Consider the following 17,727-nt stretch of genomic DNA (forward strand, 5'->3'; position numbering starts at 1 on the left):
CAGGATCATCACCTGTTTTGTATAATCTGGATATTGTCTCGGCTTCCATATCATCCACCAAATGCAGAGTTCCTCAGCCTTGCTGGCCTACCACCTAAATGGTCCCCACTCGTAGCTCACCTGTTCAGTTCTCAGCCTTAGGTTCTCACAGCCTTCTAGCAGCTTGACGGCCCCTTCTAAGTGATTGCCATCAGGATCCTAACCTACAGTCCCTGGTTTCAGGGGAAGGAGCTTGTGTACCTGCCCACAGCCCCTCAATTCTACTCTACGCCCACACCCAGCCCAGAACAGCCTCTCCCAGCTTCAGGGACCCGCTGGCGAATTGGCCCCGCCACCACCTGCTCTCCTGCTCTTACTTCCCCAAGATGCCCAATGCCACCACTCCAGTCCATGCCTCTGGCGCCTACACCCTCCCTGTGCCCCACCTCCCTCAAGCTCCCTGCTGGCCCCCAGTTAGGGCCCCAGGCCAGAAGAGAAGGCATCAATATCTCTCTCTTTGTGTGAAATGTTGATATTTTGATCATCACAGTTTTTCTTTCTTTCTTTCTTTTTTTTTTTTTTTATTCCTTTTGATGTTTCCAAATATTGCACCAACAGATTGTTTGAGGGTCCAGGCACGCCCTTAAAGTTTGCACCTGAGGGAGGTGCCTCACTGGCCTGACCCTCACCCCAGCCTGGCCCGGGCTCCCACCCTCAGCTTGGATAACAGCAATGACAGAGACATTTCTATGGTGTGGATGACTCTGCTTTTTCTCGTGGAGCTGTAATGTCCTGTAGCTCACGTTAGTCTCCCTGCTACTCCCAGAACCTTAAAGACAGAGATGGGCGTCACTCTCCACTCGGCTGTGAGCACATGGGAGGCTCTCAGTAACTTCGATTCCAGAATGACCAGTAGATGACTGACGGTCAGACAACATGCGTGATTATGACAGTGACCACAGATGCCTCGTCCACAGTCCCTCTCTGGCTTGCCACACCTGGAGGCTGCATGGGGTGCACTCGGAACCTCCTCGTCTCTAGAACACTACCTTCGGGCATCTTCATGGTGCATGTGGTGTTTCAGGAGAACGAGGTCAGCTTTCCTGAATAAAGGCACATGATTTTAAAGGCCACAGTACAGCCAGGAAAGTGTCCTCTGAGCTACTCACACGCTGTTCCCGATCCATTTGCAGAGGAATATGAGAGCTTAGGGTTCGTTCAGGTCCTCACAGGGAAAGCAAGAGAGCTACTCTCTGTTACCTGTTCCTCTGAAAGCCTGATTTTCCCCTGTCTCCCACAAATCCTAGGTATTAAATGGTTTTTGGTAATCTGCAGCTTCATTACCTTGAACGGGAAACAGATGGAGTTATATACAGAGGAAATAAAACTAAGCCAAACCTTTAAAACAGAACCACAGCCTCTATGATGGTCTCGTGCAGGAAACAGTACACGTCCCCGTAATGCGCATCATAGCATATTTGCTTACAAGGGAAAATGTTCCCTAGTGACCCATATCTTTTTTCCTGAAAGTGATTTCTTGGTAAAAATAAATGTCGAGGCTACTCCGTCACCTAAAATGGTGAAGTTATTTGTATAGAGATTTGAAATCCCAGCTGTGACCTGGAAGGGAGAAACAGAGAGAGATGGGTGCCAAGCTCAGGGGATTGCCTCCTCCCTCCCCGCCTTTTACTTAGAGAACGTCCACCTTCCTATTTGTTTTTCAGTGAGGTACCTTCCCTTAAACTTGGGAATTGAAATATTTTTAACTTTGAAATGAAATCAGCTCACAACAGGTATTCAGTCAAATAGTGTGTCGTTGTCGGCACTCTGCATTATGGGAGGACGTGTTTTATTCAAATAGTTAACCTATGTTAGCCAAATATAATTGATTTTTATCTTTTATTTAGCTTGCCTCATATATCAGTAAATGTCAAAGATATATCAAACTTCCGTAACACCTGCTCACTCTTAACTTTTTACAAGCTGTAGAGAAAGGTTTTTCATGGGAAAACTCACAAACAGCCCACAATAAATCTCCAAGTCAGATCTGAGAGATTGAAAGAGTTTTTTGGTTTTGGGGTTTTTTGTTTGTTTGTTTTCTTAGCTGTTAGCTTCAAATTAATACAAGCTGGGAAATTTTAAGACTAGAAATCCGTAGAGAGATAATCTTTTATTTATTAGCTCTTAGAAATTTCAAGTCCTAATGAAGACAATTTATATCAAAACAGTTCTGTACAGGTTACACAGTGTCAAGCACCATTCTCAGGCTTAACCAATATTAACCATTTCAAACATCACAACAAGCCAAGGTGTTTGCTAGACCCTTCCACCAGCTGGCATTCCCTATACCATGGGGTCCCTCCAGTGGGGCATGCCCTGCACCCTGGAGTAAAGATTCCATATACTGTCACCAAAAAATCAGGAATTTGCACAAAATAAGATAAATAAATCCAGTAGGATGTAAGATCCCCAGCTATTTTATAGTAATCAATACCTTGTCTTTTGGAGACATTAACTCTTTACATAGGCTACATCACTATAAGAAAGGGTCTAGAATGGAGGGACTTTCTCTAGCAGGAAGCAGGAGGTCAGTTTACCAAATGGTGGTGGACAGGTAAGGCCTGGGAAGAAGGATGAAGATTGATTGTGGCATTGAACAAATAGACAATAAGACAAGGTCCATTGGTGGAGTTTTTAAAATATCATGAAGGAAAACAAGATGGATGCCAATTCTCTGGAGCTCTGTTGGTACGCCCACCCAGTGATTTCTGTGTTTTAGATAAACTGAAGTAAGATTATATTTCGTGATAACGAAGTACTTGGAGGAATTCAGTTATGATTGTCTGTGTGAGAGGAGATCCAGCCAACATCCAGGCCATCCCGTCTGTCTTCACGACACCCACAGTTGGCCCCTGTGAACCGAGATCTTACTATTGATGATGACTTCCATCATCCAGCCACGGAGCCGGCAGTTCATGCCATGCGGTCCCAATCCTCCATTGGAGACATGCACAGATGCTTATATTTTATCATTCCCAATCTTCTCCTCTTCTTTTTCATAAAAATTGTGCTCAAAATCATAACGGCCTCTTTAAAAATGTCACCTTTACTTCAGGTTTGTCGTGGTGTTGCTGCCACTGATTTGGCATTTTCATGCCCATCTGCCCTGTGGTTGGACAGACATATCTACTCTCACTGCAGGCTGAGAGTCCTGAGGGGAAGGATAGTACTGCTAAAGCTATTCAGGGATGCCTCTCAGATCCACCAGCTTGCCTTCGCCAGAATGGACAGACTCGTGGATGAAGTGCATCCCATAACCCGTGTCTCCACATAGTTGGTATTCCCACAAAGAAGGCACCCGAGAGGTCATACTCTAACTGACAGCAAAGTTCACGTGCAGGGTTTTGCTGGTTTTATTCACTCATCTCACAAAGCTATGTTTTTAATTCTTTTTAAAACTACATCTTTAATAACGTATACAGTGTCAAAACGCAGGCGAGGATTCCCTACCTTGGGCCATTACATATTCACTGGGCTTGATTTTTTAAGACTATTTAGATTTTCCCCCATATCAAATGTATCCTCGACAGATAAAGTTTTTCTACATTGGTGATTAAAAAGAAAAGAAAAGAAAAGAAAAAAAAAAAAAAAAAGACTCCACTGTAGGCCCTGAGTGGAGATTCAGAGATTTCTGGAAGAGGTTTCTTCCAATACCAAGTTTGCCTAATAAGAACATTGTTAGAATAGTCATAAAGCCTTTTAATGTGACTTCCAGCAAAGATGTGACGGCATTTGCTTCATTGCTTTGAGATATAAGAAATTGCCATTGACTAGGTCACAAGTGTTCAAGGGTCAGACTTTCATCTGCTTTGACATATGTTATTTGACAAGTGTGTTATAAAATCGGTTCTTTCTTCATAGTCAAGCTGAGGCATGAAATGTGACTAACCCAGGTCAGGCCAGACATGGGAGCTTAGTTCACGCCTGGTCATGACAGTGAGCGTAAGGTTTCCCGGGGAGAAAGCGGTTTTGGTGGGCTGCACTCCAAAACAGAACAGAATCCCAAAGGGAACGTATCCTGCTCAAAAGATCGGTGCTGGAACCAGATGGAGTTGCCATAAAATTCTCGTTGTGTTGTTCAGGCAAATTGCTTCTCTTCAGGCTTGGTTTCCTAATCTGTAAAATGGGTAACAAAACACCAACCTTTGTAGGGCTTTATGAGAATTAAGTCATGCAGTGTGTTTACTCAGCCTGGTAGGTCACGCATAGTTACCAATGAATCAATAGTAGCTAATACTACCACTCAATAAATAGCCACCCATCACCTGAAAGTCAAGGGGATGTCTGACCCACATGCAGTAAACTGACGAACCTTTCCTAAGCCTCTGGGTAATAAAAGTAGATACATTTTGAAAATCAGTCTTTGTTCTTAAGTAGTTGACACTGGAGAGGGAGAGCCAGACGCATACACATAACTAGTCATCGTGTCAGGTATGTGCTGTGATTAAGGGCAGATCCACTTCTGGAGACTTGCTTTTATGTAACACAGTCAGTAAGAGCAGCTGGAATTAAATCCGTTGCGAGAAAGCAACGGCCCCCAGCACTGAGCACGCTTGTCCACTTCACAGCAACCTGCGGAGGGACGTTGAGCAGCATGGGGGGCGTGATCTTGAGCCCAGGGTTTCCGGGAGCCTACCCCAACAACCTAGACTGCACCTGGAAGATCGAGTTGCCCATTGGCTATGGTAAGTGAAAGTTTTTTTTTTTTTTAATTCTTAAAAATTCAACTTTTTAATTTCTATCTTGGAAAAAATTCAGCTGAATAAAAAATCCACCTTATTCTGTTGATGTAACTGTCTTTAATTGAAAGTGGCTTAGAGATTTAAATAAAGGTTTGGCAGAATAACTTCCAGAACAGAAAGTTATGAAAAAAATCAATTCAGGCATGCAGCTCTTTTCAAGGCAAATTAAATTAGATGGAGGGTGATAGAGTAGGCACATGAAGTATAAAATGTAGCATCCCTAATTCAATTATTCATCACTTTATTTATAATACCACCTTTTGTAATCTATTTCTGGAATGTAATAATGATTGTTTCTTTGGAATGATTTTTAAGGTTTTTTTCAGGTTATGACACATTTTAGGGCTGTTCTATACATTTTTCTAATTATATATTGCATTGATTTAGGTGCATGAAAATGACTTTTTATAATATTTAGTTATGAACTTTCAGGTTATCTACCTTAACTAATTCATAATTTTAATTGTTATGGACACTAAAAGCTCATTATGGCCTTTTCTAGAACATCACGGTCTTTGTGAAATGTTGATTCCCTATCATGCCTTTCCTTGTCTGCATCATGATCTCCTTCCTATTTGGGTTCATTAATTTGGGTTTTCCCTACCTGTGAATTTCCTCAAAGCACATACTGGTAGATGTACCAAATTAGGTCCTCACTGAATGTCCTAGGATATGTGATTGAGAACTTATCTACTAAGTGAAATGTTAGTTGCATGATGAATTAACTTAAGCTTAAGTGGAAATCACAGCCCTAGAAGATCATATTGTTTATTAGGTTTTCAAAGCTTTGCCTTAAGAACCTGTACCCAGAATGGCAGCAACAGCAGGAGTACAAAATGGAGAGGAAGTGTCCACTTGCTCAGCAGAGAGCAACCAAGAGGAATCGTGGGCAGGAGGGTATGGTGCGTGTCGGTCAGGTGTACAAGCACGGACATGCTGTGGACAGACACGGAGCATTACACCATGGAAACAGGGGAGCATGGAAGGGCACCCCCACTGGGGAGACCTCATGGGAGGTTCATGTCCACTGGGGTCTTTAAGGGTCCATCTAGAGGGAGAGTGGGAAGAGGAAGGGGAGAGACCACAAAAGGATTACAGAGGCTCTCTATTTCTTCAGGTTTTTTTAGTGTAGCTTTGCTTTTTCAATCATCAACTCTGAGAAGCAGGGAAGTAGTTCTGCCCTGTGCTTAACCAACATTAGCTCAGCTGTTCTCAAAAGCACAGTCTGTTTCCCTTCCATGGGATCTGAGGATAGGGACGTGGTTGATACAATGGTTGAGTCAGGCGGTGGGGTTGGATGGGACATACATGTGACCCACCATATTCCAACAGCGTCTTAAGGCCCTTGAGGGTCACAGGCTTATTAGACAAATGACCATAGTGGTTAAAAGCAGAGACTCAGAGAAGTGCAGGCCCACTGTAGTGCTGACTCTGGTGGGGTAGGGTCTACTGAAATGGGAAAGGTGCTTTTCTCTCTTAAAAACCAAAAGAACTGCATAAGGTTATGGTGAGGACTAACTAAAACAATTCAGGAGGAGGTCAGCACAGGGCTTGGCGGTATAAACAACGACAACAGAAAACAAAGAAGTCAGCTGGTTTTTTCATTATTATTCCAAGTATTTCCCACTTTCCTTTCAAATCTCATGAGAAATATATTATTCATGAATAGATATGAATATTTCAGTAGCTTGTTTTTCCAACTTGACCATCCTATGATTGAGAAGGTTATTGTCTGGCCTTTTTCCCTGTGCTGCTCATGAATGAGTCAATATGAAAGATAACAATTCAGGGGGAAATATCAGTCAAGTTGTCTTACAGTCATGATCTATGAACTCAAACAAAATATTTATTTGAAGAAATACCAAAATGAGAAAAAAGATTTATGAAATGTTATAATTAAAATAATTTAAGTCTTTAAATAGTTGATACTGTATAGTTTTGGGTTTTGAAAGCATCTTGAAGAAAAGGCAAAAAGAAACTTTATGTCTTAAATCCTAAATACATACAAAATAGTATCACTATCCCTAGCTTTTTAGAATAGAGGTAGCTATGCTTCAGAATACAGTTGACCCATGAACAACCTGGGGTTCAGGGTACTGACCCTTGCATAGTCGAAGATCCAAGTATGACTTTTGATTCCATAAAAACTCCATTAATAATAGCCTGCTGTTGACCAGAAGCCTTATCAGTAACATGAAGAGTCGATGAACACATATGTTTTATGTTGTATTTTTTATTATATACTATATTCTGACAACAAAGTGAGCTAGAGAAAAGAAAATGTTAATAAAATCTTAGGGAAGAGAAAATACACTTACAGCTCTGTACTGTAAAAAATCTGCCTATAGGTGGACCCATACAGTTCAAGCTCTTGTTGTTCAAGAATCAGCTGTAATATTACAGATTAAATGTAATGCACCAGGTTTTCCTGTGACAAATTTTATAATCTATAAATATCCTTCTATACATCAAGTTACAAATTTAGGGAGAAGGCATGTAAGTGGTGGTAGTTTCCTCAACATGGTAAATATTTGGGATTTTCCAGTCCCTGCTAAAAAAACTTTGAGGTTTAAAGAACTACAGTGCATTTTGGTGATGTTGAGAAAAATTTACAGCCTGGCTTTCAACCCCACAAGAGATTTTGACACTCTTAAGTAAATTAATTTTATCTATTCCTGGTCTTCCTTTATGTCTGCCTCTTCTCCCTTGTATTAACATGGCTCAAAATACTACCTCTTGCCTTGTTCTCAAATGCACCCATTTCAGCTCCCCGTTTTCAGCTGCGTGTGACATCTTCTCATCTGGGGCATCCGAGGGTGTCACAGACTCTGTTCACGTTCAAATTCATCACTTTCTTCTTCTCCTGTAGTCAGTCTATTCCACAGTGGGTTCTCCTGTTTCATTCCCTCTCCGTACTTCCAGCACTACCTGTGGCTTCTGGTTCTCCTGTGGCTCCCCCTTCCCTCCACCTTATGTTGGCCGTAAGTTCCTCCCAGGCCCACCCAAGTCAAAGGCAAACATCAGATTGCTCCCCTGGAAATTTTGAGTAGTAAGTTTGGGTTTGAAACCCAGGAATATGTTAAATGCTCCTGAAGTTTCTTATTAAAAAAAAAAAACAAAACAAAACAGGAGCATAGCAACGATGATTATCCCCACCCTTAACGATAATTTCTCCCCCCTGGTCTCCCATATTGTGTCCTATTAGCACCAAACTTTAGCGTAATTCTGGAACACCTCCTGTATTTACCACCCAGGATGGGCTTCTGTGTTCCCAGTGGGACAGGTAGGGAGATTGGGAAGATATGTTTCTACGGATGTCGCACTAGATGTTTAACCTGTAAAATTTCTGTTAGGATGATGTTGGTAAGCGAGGCATACTGTGATGGGTATTACATTAACAAACACGGTAGAGTTACCCAGCTCTTCCAAGTGAACGTGGTCATTGGCACATTTCAATCACTGCTCACTGCCTGCACCTCTCCTACATCTGCTGCTCTGTGTGTGTGTGTGTGTTGTATCTATGGGAAGGGGATCTCCTAACAACCCCTTCTCTGTCTGAGGTTTGGGAAATCATTTTAAACAATGTATGTTGTAGTATCACCGGGAAGTTCATCAAGAAATGGGCACTATGGGGAACTTGCTTACATAAGACACGAAGAGAAGGTCAGATTATTGTGAATATGTACGTAAACTTGAAACACTAAATTCCAAGGAAAACGATTGCTTAGACCAGTCGTTCTCAGATTAGGCTGCGTACAAGAATCATTGGTGTAGGTCAGGTTGTTACAATGAAATTCCTGTGGCCAGCCCCTCCATGCTCTGTCAGCACTGCTGGCCAGACAGGAAAAGGGGATCCAGAGTTTTCTTAAAAATAAATTCTACTTCAATATTTTTGAAGTCAGTTTTCTCATTTCTTCAAATGCCACTTTGAATATCTGCACATGCATTCCTGTGTGCTTGATTTTCAGGTGTGGGTTTCGGTTTCCTGGTGCATTAATGACTGTTGTACTGGTAAACCCAGATGATTTCTGAATAACACACTTATGCAGAACATGGTATCGTTGCCTTTCTTGATGTTTCTCATTCATTGAGCATTTTGTCAGGGTGTTTTGAATCTTTCCATACAACGGGATTGCATGGGACCGTCTGATAGATTATCTGATCCATGAGTTAAGCAGCTACCAGTTTAGTCAAATAATTCTTTTGATTATCCTAGTGGTCCCCATGCCCATGGATTAGTCGATAGTTTAACTAAACAGTCAAAATGAATAGTTGCTTTGGCAGTATGTGAAAACCACCTTTATCTCGCACTGCTAATTACTCGTTCCAGTGACAACTATTTCATGCATCCCATTTTAGGAAGAGAACTAGGCTTTCCAGGTGATGGAAGGGTTTGGAGCCTAGGCGTGGACAGCAGGTGTCCTGAGTGCTCATGTCTGGGGGCTCTGAGTTGAGCAGAAAGCTTAGCACTGCCAGTCACTGGTGCTATGAATTTGCACAAGTTACCACAATGTTTTTGAACCTTGTTTCCTTATCTTTAAATCAAACATCATTGGGACACCTGGGTGGCTCAGTCGGTGAAGCGTCTGCCTTCAGCTCAGGTCATGCTCCCGGGGGTCCTAGCATCGAGCCCCGCATCTGGATCCTTGCTCAGCGGGGAGTCTGCTTCTCCCTCTCCCTCTGCCCCTGCTCCTGCTCTCTCTGTTGCTCTCTCTCATGCATGCTTTCTCTCTCTAATAAAAAATAAAATCTTTAAAAATAATAATAAATAAAAAATAAATAACATAAATACATATCATAAAGCATGATTCTCATAGGGCTCTTCTGAAATAATGTCAATGCCTGATACAGAGCACGTGTTATTTGGCTGTTAGCTGCTTTTAGTTCCTACGCCACATTCTCTGATGATTTTTATGCCATTTTCTTTCCTTTTCACATATTTGGGTTGCTGTTATGTTGCCTTTGGCACAAGCCTCATCGACACAGAATGTCTGTCTCTATCTTATTGAATTTTCTAAAGTCATAGTCAGCAGAAATGCAACCATGTTTTTGTTTGTTTTTGCTTTATCATTGCCTTTCATATTTAAAAACCACCGCACCAACTTTGCATGCGATGCTGTCCAAAATGACCATGTCTTTGGCCACCTAGGCCATATGTAGGGAAGCTATAATGAGTTTTTCAGAATATTCACTCAGTTCTAAAACTGTGAACTCCCTTGCCACGAGTTCATTATGCATAGAAGATGCTAAATAGGGCACGTCATCTTTACAAGGTCTATCAACCAAAAGACGAGGGTTTAACTCAGAAGTCATGGTCACATTACTATTTAAAGTTTTGTCAAATCCAAAGTCAAAAATTCTTTGTGCGGGTGACTTTTACTGACACTTAATTTTCAGTGTGAGCGATAATCAGATGAGAGCAATGATCATGTGCTGTGTAAATTCCACCAAATGGATGTTCAGATTGATTCTCTTGCCGCAATTACACATTTCTTCAGCATTCTGTAAGATAATAGGATAGCTAAGTTAGGCTTATATCAATCCCTTCATTTTGGCTTCATGATAACAAACTGGACACAAGGTGCTGAAATTCAGATAGCTGAATAATTCCATTTTAAACCAGATTAGCACTGGGCTCTATTCTGTTGCATTTCCTGATGTGCATTAGGAGATTTGATACGTGGCTGGGTACTTTACCCTGCTTAAAATGCTAATTTTTCCCTAAAATAATTGTCATAACTCTGTTTCTATGTTTAATTCCAGATCAATAAAAGGCTACTTTTACTGTTTCCTTCACTTTGGGATATTGGCTGTCTTTACCTGTTTTAACCCTTGATCGCTTGCGGCCTTCCATTTCTTTCCTGACTGTGTCATTCCTTTAAGCTCTGGAAAAACACATCCGAGGTCGGCGTGTGCACATCTGAAATGAGCCAATTTTAAGCCATTTACCTGCTATTTGATTTGATACCCAAATCATGAATGTATTTCACAAGCATGTGATCTCACCCTAATTCCCCATGCTCCCCGGCTTTTCGGAACGTGGATGGAAATGTCAGTAATTCAGCGTTTCTTTGCGGTTGCTCCCCTGTCAGCCTCTGTGTTCGGCCTCATGGTGACAAATGTGATGGGTGTCCCTGAAACTCTAGACCACAGGGCTCAGCAGCCCTGACCCAGTCACAGACTCACTCAAAAAAAAGGATAGGTTATTAGTAACAGAACTCTTTTGTCAGATATGTGGGCTGTGCTACAAAAGGGAACTCCGTGTCTAACTCAACAGTGGGTGAGAGAATAAATCCAGTACAGATGTGCCGCTTTCTAAGGGGTCCAGTAGCCCGGCCACCACAGGGGTGTGCAGGGGACCTTCAGATCGGAGAAATCCATGAGTCCTCCCTCCTCTCCTCCCTCCCACCCCCTTGTCCATCTTCCGTCCTCCCTCCTCCCCTCCTTCTTCCTTCCCCTTTCTTTTTTCCTGCTTCCAAATTTATTTTGACCAACATATTTGCTGAAATTTAGAAAAAAAAAATGAATACTTTGTTGATGGTTCTTCAACAAAGAGAATTACTTGACATTTTTAAATATTTACAGAAGTATTTTAAATTGATAGCATTGCTCCACACTCCTATATTGTACGTGACATTGGAGTAGCCAAGACAAAGGCAGACTGGGATCCCTCTTCCCTGATGGCTCATGTGCTGCTAGTTTATAGATTCAGACTATGTCACATGAATTTATTTATTTATTTTTATTTTTTTTATTATATTATGTTAGTCACCATACAGTACATCCCTGGTTTCTGATGCAAAGTTCGATGATTCATTAGTGTCACATGAATTTAATTACTCATTCTAAAATGATTCTAGGCTTTGGTTGACTGGTTAACGATTTTTCCCTCAGACCAGGTTTTTCTCCTGCTTCTTGCTTCCTTGGCCCATTCCTGAAGTTTCCCATTGTTTTGTTTTTTGTTTTTTTTTAAAGTTTTTTTTTTTTTTTTTCAGTAATCTCCACACCTAAGGTGGGACTTGAACTCATAACTCTGAGATCAAGAGTCACATGTTCTTCCAGCTGAGCCAGCCGTGCAACCTCTGAACTTTCCCACATTCTATTCTTTTCTTCCTTCCTCTCAAAGTCAAGGTTGAACAAATTCATTACAAACACTCTTCTCCATTAAGAACTGGAATATTTCTGACATCTTGAGATTGTTAGCTCTTGTCCAGCACATTTGCTAAACGAGGAAAGTGACCATGTTGCCAGCCAGACTCGGGTATAAATCTGACTCCGCTTGTCCTGTGCTGCACTAGACATAACACCGAACACCCCAGAGCCTTCGTTTGCTTACCTGTCAAAATACAATGATACTAATAAGGACTTTGCTGGTAATCGTGAGAAAAATGTCGGTTGGTAACAGGGGGCCTCAGCACGGTGGTTGGCCTCACGCTTATGCACGAACAGAAGGGGCGGTTGCTTCCTCTTCTGGGCCTCCGTACAAAGTTCTCCCATCATTGATAAAGTTGTTTTTCTTGGATGATGTTAAATGTCCTGAGTGCCTGTGTTTCTCTTTCCTACTGGACTTGAACTTTTCTTGTTCCTTTTTCACGAAATTCTGCTTGTGATAACTGGATTTCCCGTCAATACCTAAGTAGCTGTGTTTGCTTTCATTTTTCTCCACCTTTACAATCAAATAAGGAAACCCATGTAAGCGTTATCTTTAGTTTTCCAAACCTGGCAAGCATGTGTCAAATATATTAGGTGAAAAGTAAAAATAAAGCCCCTCTTACTGATCGAGAGCAGAAGAATAACACATAGTCACGCTTTTCTCGTGGGTTGGGAGAATATAATCGGTAGTGGCTATTGGAATTCTCAGTGTAGGCTTTACAATCCTAAATTAATCAAATGGATTTATGTAAAAATGAATGCCTTTGGAGTCCTCTGTAAGCTATTTAAGTGACTTAAAATATTTCAGTCGCAGTAGTGAAATAAATTTTCAAAAATGCCACAAAGTTGTAACACCCTAAATGATTCTGATTTCCTCTAAATTTGATACTCCTCTAAATTATCTAGAGGAATTTCCTCTAAATTCCTCTAAGGCATCCTCTAAGGTGAATATGATAGCAGTGGCATTGGTCATTGCCCAGTCCTTTGGTGTGTGAACTCTGCCAGGCTATTGGATTGGAGTGTGCAGATGAGAGTGGGTTTTTTGGACCGAGTTCTTGCAAACATCCATAATTTGCTTTGTGAGCATAACACAATTGAAACAATCACTTGCTAAACTAACACATCACTTGTGCGGTGGGATGACCATGCATTTAAAAGCCACTTTGACAGGCTATGGCATTTTTTTACACCCATTTTGGCTCCTTTCTTGATAAAGTTGTAAATGAGCTCATGGATGATTGGACACAGAATTACAGCCTTGTGTTTACGGCTGTAATAATGTAACAGAGCTGGACGAAATGATTGCCAGACGCGAGTGCTAGCCGTCATTCTACGTATTATACCGGTATATCCCTGTGATGTAATGCTGGTAATCACACTTGACAAAGAAGTTGACTTCAGGGACATTAATTTCATGAACGAAGGTCACACTGCTAGCGGGAGGCACAGGCGCAGTCGAACCCGTGTGTTGGAACCTGCACTGTGTGCTCTCTGCCACCAAGACCACCCTGTTCTGCCTCCCCGAGAATCCTGTGTGCGGAGGCTCATACAGTTTTAGTCACTTTTGATAAACATTGATCTTACAAATTTTGATATTCGCTTTCATTTATTTTGCATGTTTTTCCCTAGGTGCACATATTCAATTTCTGAATTTTTCTACCGAAGCCAATCACGACTACCTTGAAATTCAAAACGGACCCCACCACACGAGCCCTATGATCGGGCAGTTCAGTGGCTCGGACCCCCCCTCCGCCCTGCTCAGTACCACACACGAAACGCTCATCCACTTCTACAGCGATCATTCCCAGAACCGGCAAGGGTTTAAACTCGCTTACCAAGGTAAGGAGTCAAACTGTGTTGCGACATGAACCTCCGTCATTGGTGACAAATGTGTGCGGCGGGAACCATTGGTTTTCTGATTGGGCTGAGAGCCGTGCTGTCCGTTTATGCACAAGCAGAGGCATCAGCAGCGAGCACGGGGTCAGCCCGGCTGTCATCTCAGCCTCACGCTCAAGCCTTCCCAGCGGTCCCTCCCTCCCGTGGCCGACATCACACTCCTGAGCCACCAGCTCGGCAACCCATCCCTTCCCACTTGTCACTGTCCTCAGAGCCACTGGTCCATCGTGTCCCTTCCGGACTGTGGAGTGGGGAGACCGCTCACAGTGGCAGTGGGGCTGGCACTGTCTCTCATGCCCTGGACCTTGTCTCAGCTCAAAATAGTGTCCAAAGGTATTATTCAGGTCATTTCATATTACATCAGAAAAACAATCCAGTGCATGAACTTCATCTTTTTAAAACCATCTAAATATAAGACTCTTAGACATGTTTGAACCCAGCATTATCAAACCATTTATGACCTGAGAAAAAGTTCAAAACTTTCATCTCATACCCAGTAATTTAGATGGCCTAACTTGAATATTGTTAAATCAAATGAAGCTGAGAATGTCAACAATAGGGCTTTTCTTTCCTATTTTTTAACATGATTAAATGACTTGCTTTCTTTAATTTCATAGACTGTCTTTGACATTAAGGGCTTTACTGCTTTCTTACTAAAAGGTGATGGTATTTTATGTTGAAGTTTTAGATGTTGTTACTTAAATGGTTATTTAAATCTAAAATATACATTAAGATTTCCAATTTTTGGGTCTCTTAAAATACAAAATCCAGGTAGGAGGCAAAAAGAGAGGAGAATAAAGCCTGGGCCAGTGAGGAATACGGCAGGAGTCGTGCCGAATTCTCTGTGTGCGCACGGTGTCCCTCATTGCTTCCAGCTCCACCTCGTCCCCGTCCCCCCTCAGGAAAGTGTCACCTCCAGCTTGAGAGGCACACACACATATACAGGTGCAAACACGAAGGCACGCACTCACATAGGTGAACACACACAGGTCCACGCACACACACAGGTGCACACATATACACAGGAACACACACAGGTGCACACACAGGTGCATACACTCACAGAAATACACACAGGCACGCGCACACACACAGGTGCACACACACGGGCCCACACTCATCTATAAATATATAATTTTTAATGTACCTTTGACTAATGTCTTTCTTTAGCTTACACTTTCTGGGAGACATTTTTTGAGGCATTATGTACACCAGCTTTCTCGGTGTCTATGTCTCTCCCCACCTTGTCTTTCCCGTTCTTGCTTAGCCTTTGACCCACCATCGTGCCCGCACGGTCCTCCATTGCAGCAGCCTTCCGCGTTGCTAAATCCCACAGGCATGCAGCATGTCCTGTGTTCCGTGGTAGCATTCAGCGCCATCCCCAGTGCTGGCTCAGTGCCCCGCTTCCCTGCTCTGAGGGACAGCACAGTCTCTTTTGGCGATTCCACTGTCCACTGGCTGCTTCCTTCTTCTTCGCTCTCGGACTGACCACTTCCCTGCGGGGCTTGGTTGGGACCCCCTATATTCATCATTCACTTCCGCCGAGCATCCACAACACTCCTGGATTCAAAGACGGCAGCACGATGAGCAGTGGACAGCTCTCCTGCTAATGTCACCAATTCAAGTTCCGCGAGTCCCAGAACCAATGTCTGTCCCACTGCTGCACCGACCCGGGGCATTATGCAGGCACTGGAATGCTGTGTGCAACGCGCAGCACATGATTTTCTTCTCCAGATCGGCTCATCTTATAGTCTTTCCAGCTCTCTGAGTAGACTGTGCACATTTTAGCCAGTTGCTTCAGTTGTAAACCTGGTGATACCCTTGCCCCCTCTTCTGCCAACATTACCTCCATCATCATCCTTGCCCCAGCTCTGCAGCGTCTCTGGGGGCCTGGCAGATACCTCCGTCGACATCACAACCTCCTCCTCACCATGCTCATCTTTCTTCTAGAAAACTGTGAGACTCTTAAAAGTTTTACCACACTGATTCTTCCTGCTTCAGAGGCTAAGGCATCCACAGCCCTGGTATCTACAATTAAAGGCAAAGCAACCTCAGACTTAGTAAGGAGACTTGTTATCAGAAAGGATTATTTATTGCCCTGGGGGAAGAAGTCTATTGCAATAGAAAGAACAATGCTCTAACCATATGATCAGCACAGGTTAGGAAAAAGGGGTCTTCCTCCACAGGGAGGAGGGACAAGCCTATGAGCACTGGCTGTGGGGAAGCAGGAGAGGCCATGATGGGTGGTGGGCCAGAGAAGGTCTGACCCGGAGCCCAACCTGCTCACAGGAGTGCTGGCTGCTGGCTCTGCTCACGGACCTCATAGAGGGAGAGAGCAGTGTTGGGTTAGCATGCATTTTGTTCACTGGCTTGTTCTGACCCATTGGTGGGAATCGGCAGTTCAGCTAACCATTTCCGAGACCGAAAACGATAATTTGGAGGATTTATGTCTCATCAGGTCATAGGCAAACACAGGTGCTCCTGAGTCTTTTCTAACCTGCAGGGTAGGGGAAGGTCAAGGAACAAGGCATTTCTGGCCACAGAGAAGTGTGTGTGTGTGTGTGTGTGTGTGTGTGTGTGTGTGTGTGTGTGTGTGTTGGGGGCTTCCCTCCCCTTTCCTGGTGAGAAGGCTTTTGCAGGTGTCTGAGAGAGATGTGCGTTTCACCTCAACACAACTTCCCTTTGTTGTGTCCCCTTCATCTGTTTGTGTAACTGAACTTAAAACTTGAACGGTATTTACTATGAATTCCGTGCTTCTCTTTCCTGTTTTTATATACCTAGTCTACCCTTTCCTGTTTCTATTGAAGTATATCCCATTGAAGTATGAACATTTCATTCATGATCTTTATTTTAAACTTGGTTATTACATGGTGCCCTCCATTGTTCAATGGCATGATCTTAATGTATGAGTCAATAAGAAAAAATATACATAATTACATTTCTTCCTTAAGCTGCCAATTAAATGATTTACCTCAGTTGATCTCAAGAACTTTTGAACAGTCTTCTCCATTTTGAATATTTTTAATATAATATATTTAATATTCAAATATATTCAAAATTTAACTTTTTTTCCCCTTTTTGACCTCCAAAAATGAAATACAAATTCCCATGAATTTACATGGAAGTTTTGGAACTATACTTTGGTATAGTTTTGAAATTACATTCTATCTTACGTAACTCTAACCTCCATAGTTCAAAATTATTTTTTTTGTTTTATTTCTCTTGATATTTTCCAGGTAGGGTTATTAAGGCCATATCTACACAGTTCTAAAGCTTTCAATTACTTAAATCCAAAAAGAATGGTCTAAAATAAACACACACACACACACACACACACACACACACACGCGCGCAGAATCTAAACAGGAATTATCTAGATAAGAGGTCATAGATTGTTGCAGTTGGCCGGCAAAATATTATTTTTTAAATTTAAATTTTAAATATTTAGAATTAGAGTTCATAAAATTTGTGAAATAGCCATAGACCCACTCTCCTTTATCTTGCAGTGTCAGAATCTGCGAGCATTTGGTCAGTGTTCAGAGGGACAGTCTCCTCAAGTGTCAAAATGACGGCCCCTTTCAGAGTGGAAAGGAATTAACTTCAAAAGTTTCCTTTAGTCCCTGCAAGCTTTGATTATTGATGTTGTCTGTGTGGCCTTTAAACATTTTATTTGGTGGATTCTCATCTGGGCCAAACATCTGGTTGGCTGAGCACATGTTTTATTTATTTGACGCCTGACTCTGTTTAAGTATCCACGTTAAAATAAATAAATAAACAAATAAATAAATAAATAATTCCTAAGCAAGATATCTTTTTATTGTAGGCAATTAATTTCCTATAAATGAGAGCTATAAAAATAAATTAAATAAAAAGAAAGGGAACATGAATTTGAGGTCTT

General features: G+C 42.1%; 1 protein-coding gene across 1 annotated transcript in view; it reads left to right on the forward strand.

The window, feature by feature from the left end:
- Positions 1 to 17,727, forward strand: part of CSMD1 (CUB and Sushi multiple domains 1) — a 1,583,970-nt gene that overhangs the window by 1,397,489 nt on the left and 168,754 nt on the right. Inside the window, exons 40-41 of the mRNA XM_048226225.2 lie at positions 4,608 to 4,724; positions 13,563 to 13,772. Of these exons, the coding sequence (XP_048082182.1) occupies positions 4,608 to 4,724; positions 13,563 to 13,772 (327 nt within the window). The remainder of the gene's footprint in view (positions 1 to 4,607; positions 4,725 to 13,562; positions 13,773 to 17,727) is intronic.

Source organism: Ursus arctos, unplaced genomic scaffold, assembly GCF_023065955.2.
Source record: "Ursus arctos isolate Adak ecotype North America unplaced genomic scaffold, UrsArc2.0 scaffold_27, whole genome shotgun sequence".
Classification (NCBI taxonomy): Eukaryota; Metazoa; Chordata; class Mammalia; order Carnivora; family Ursidae; genus Ursus; species Ursus arctos.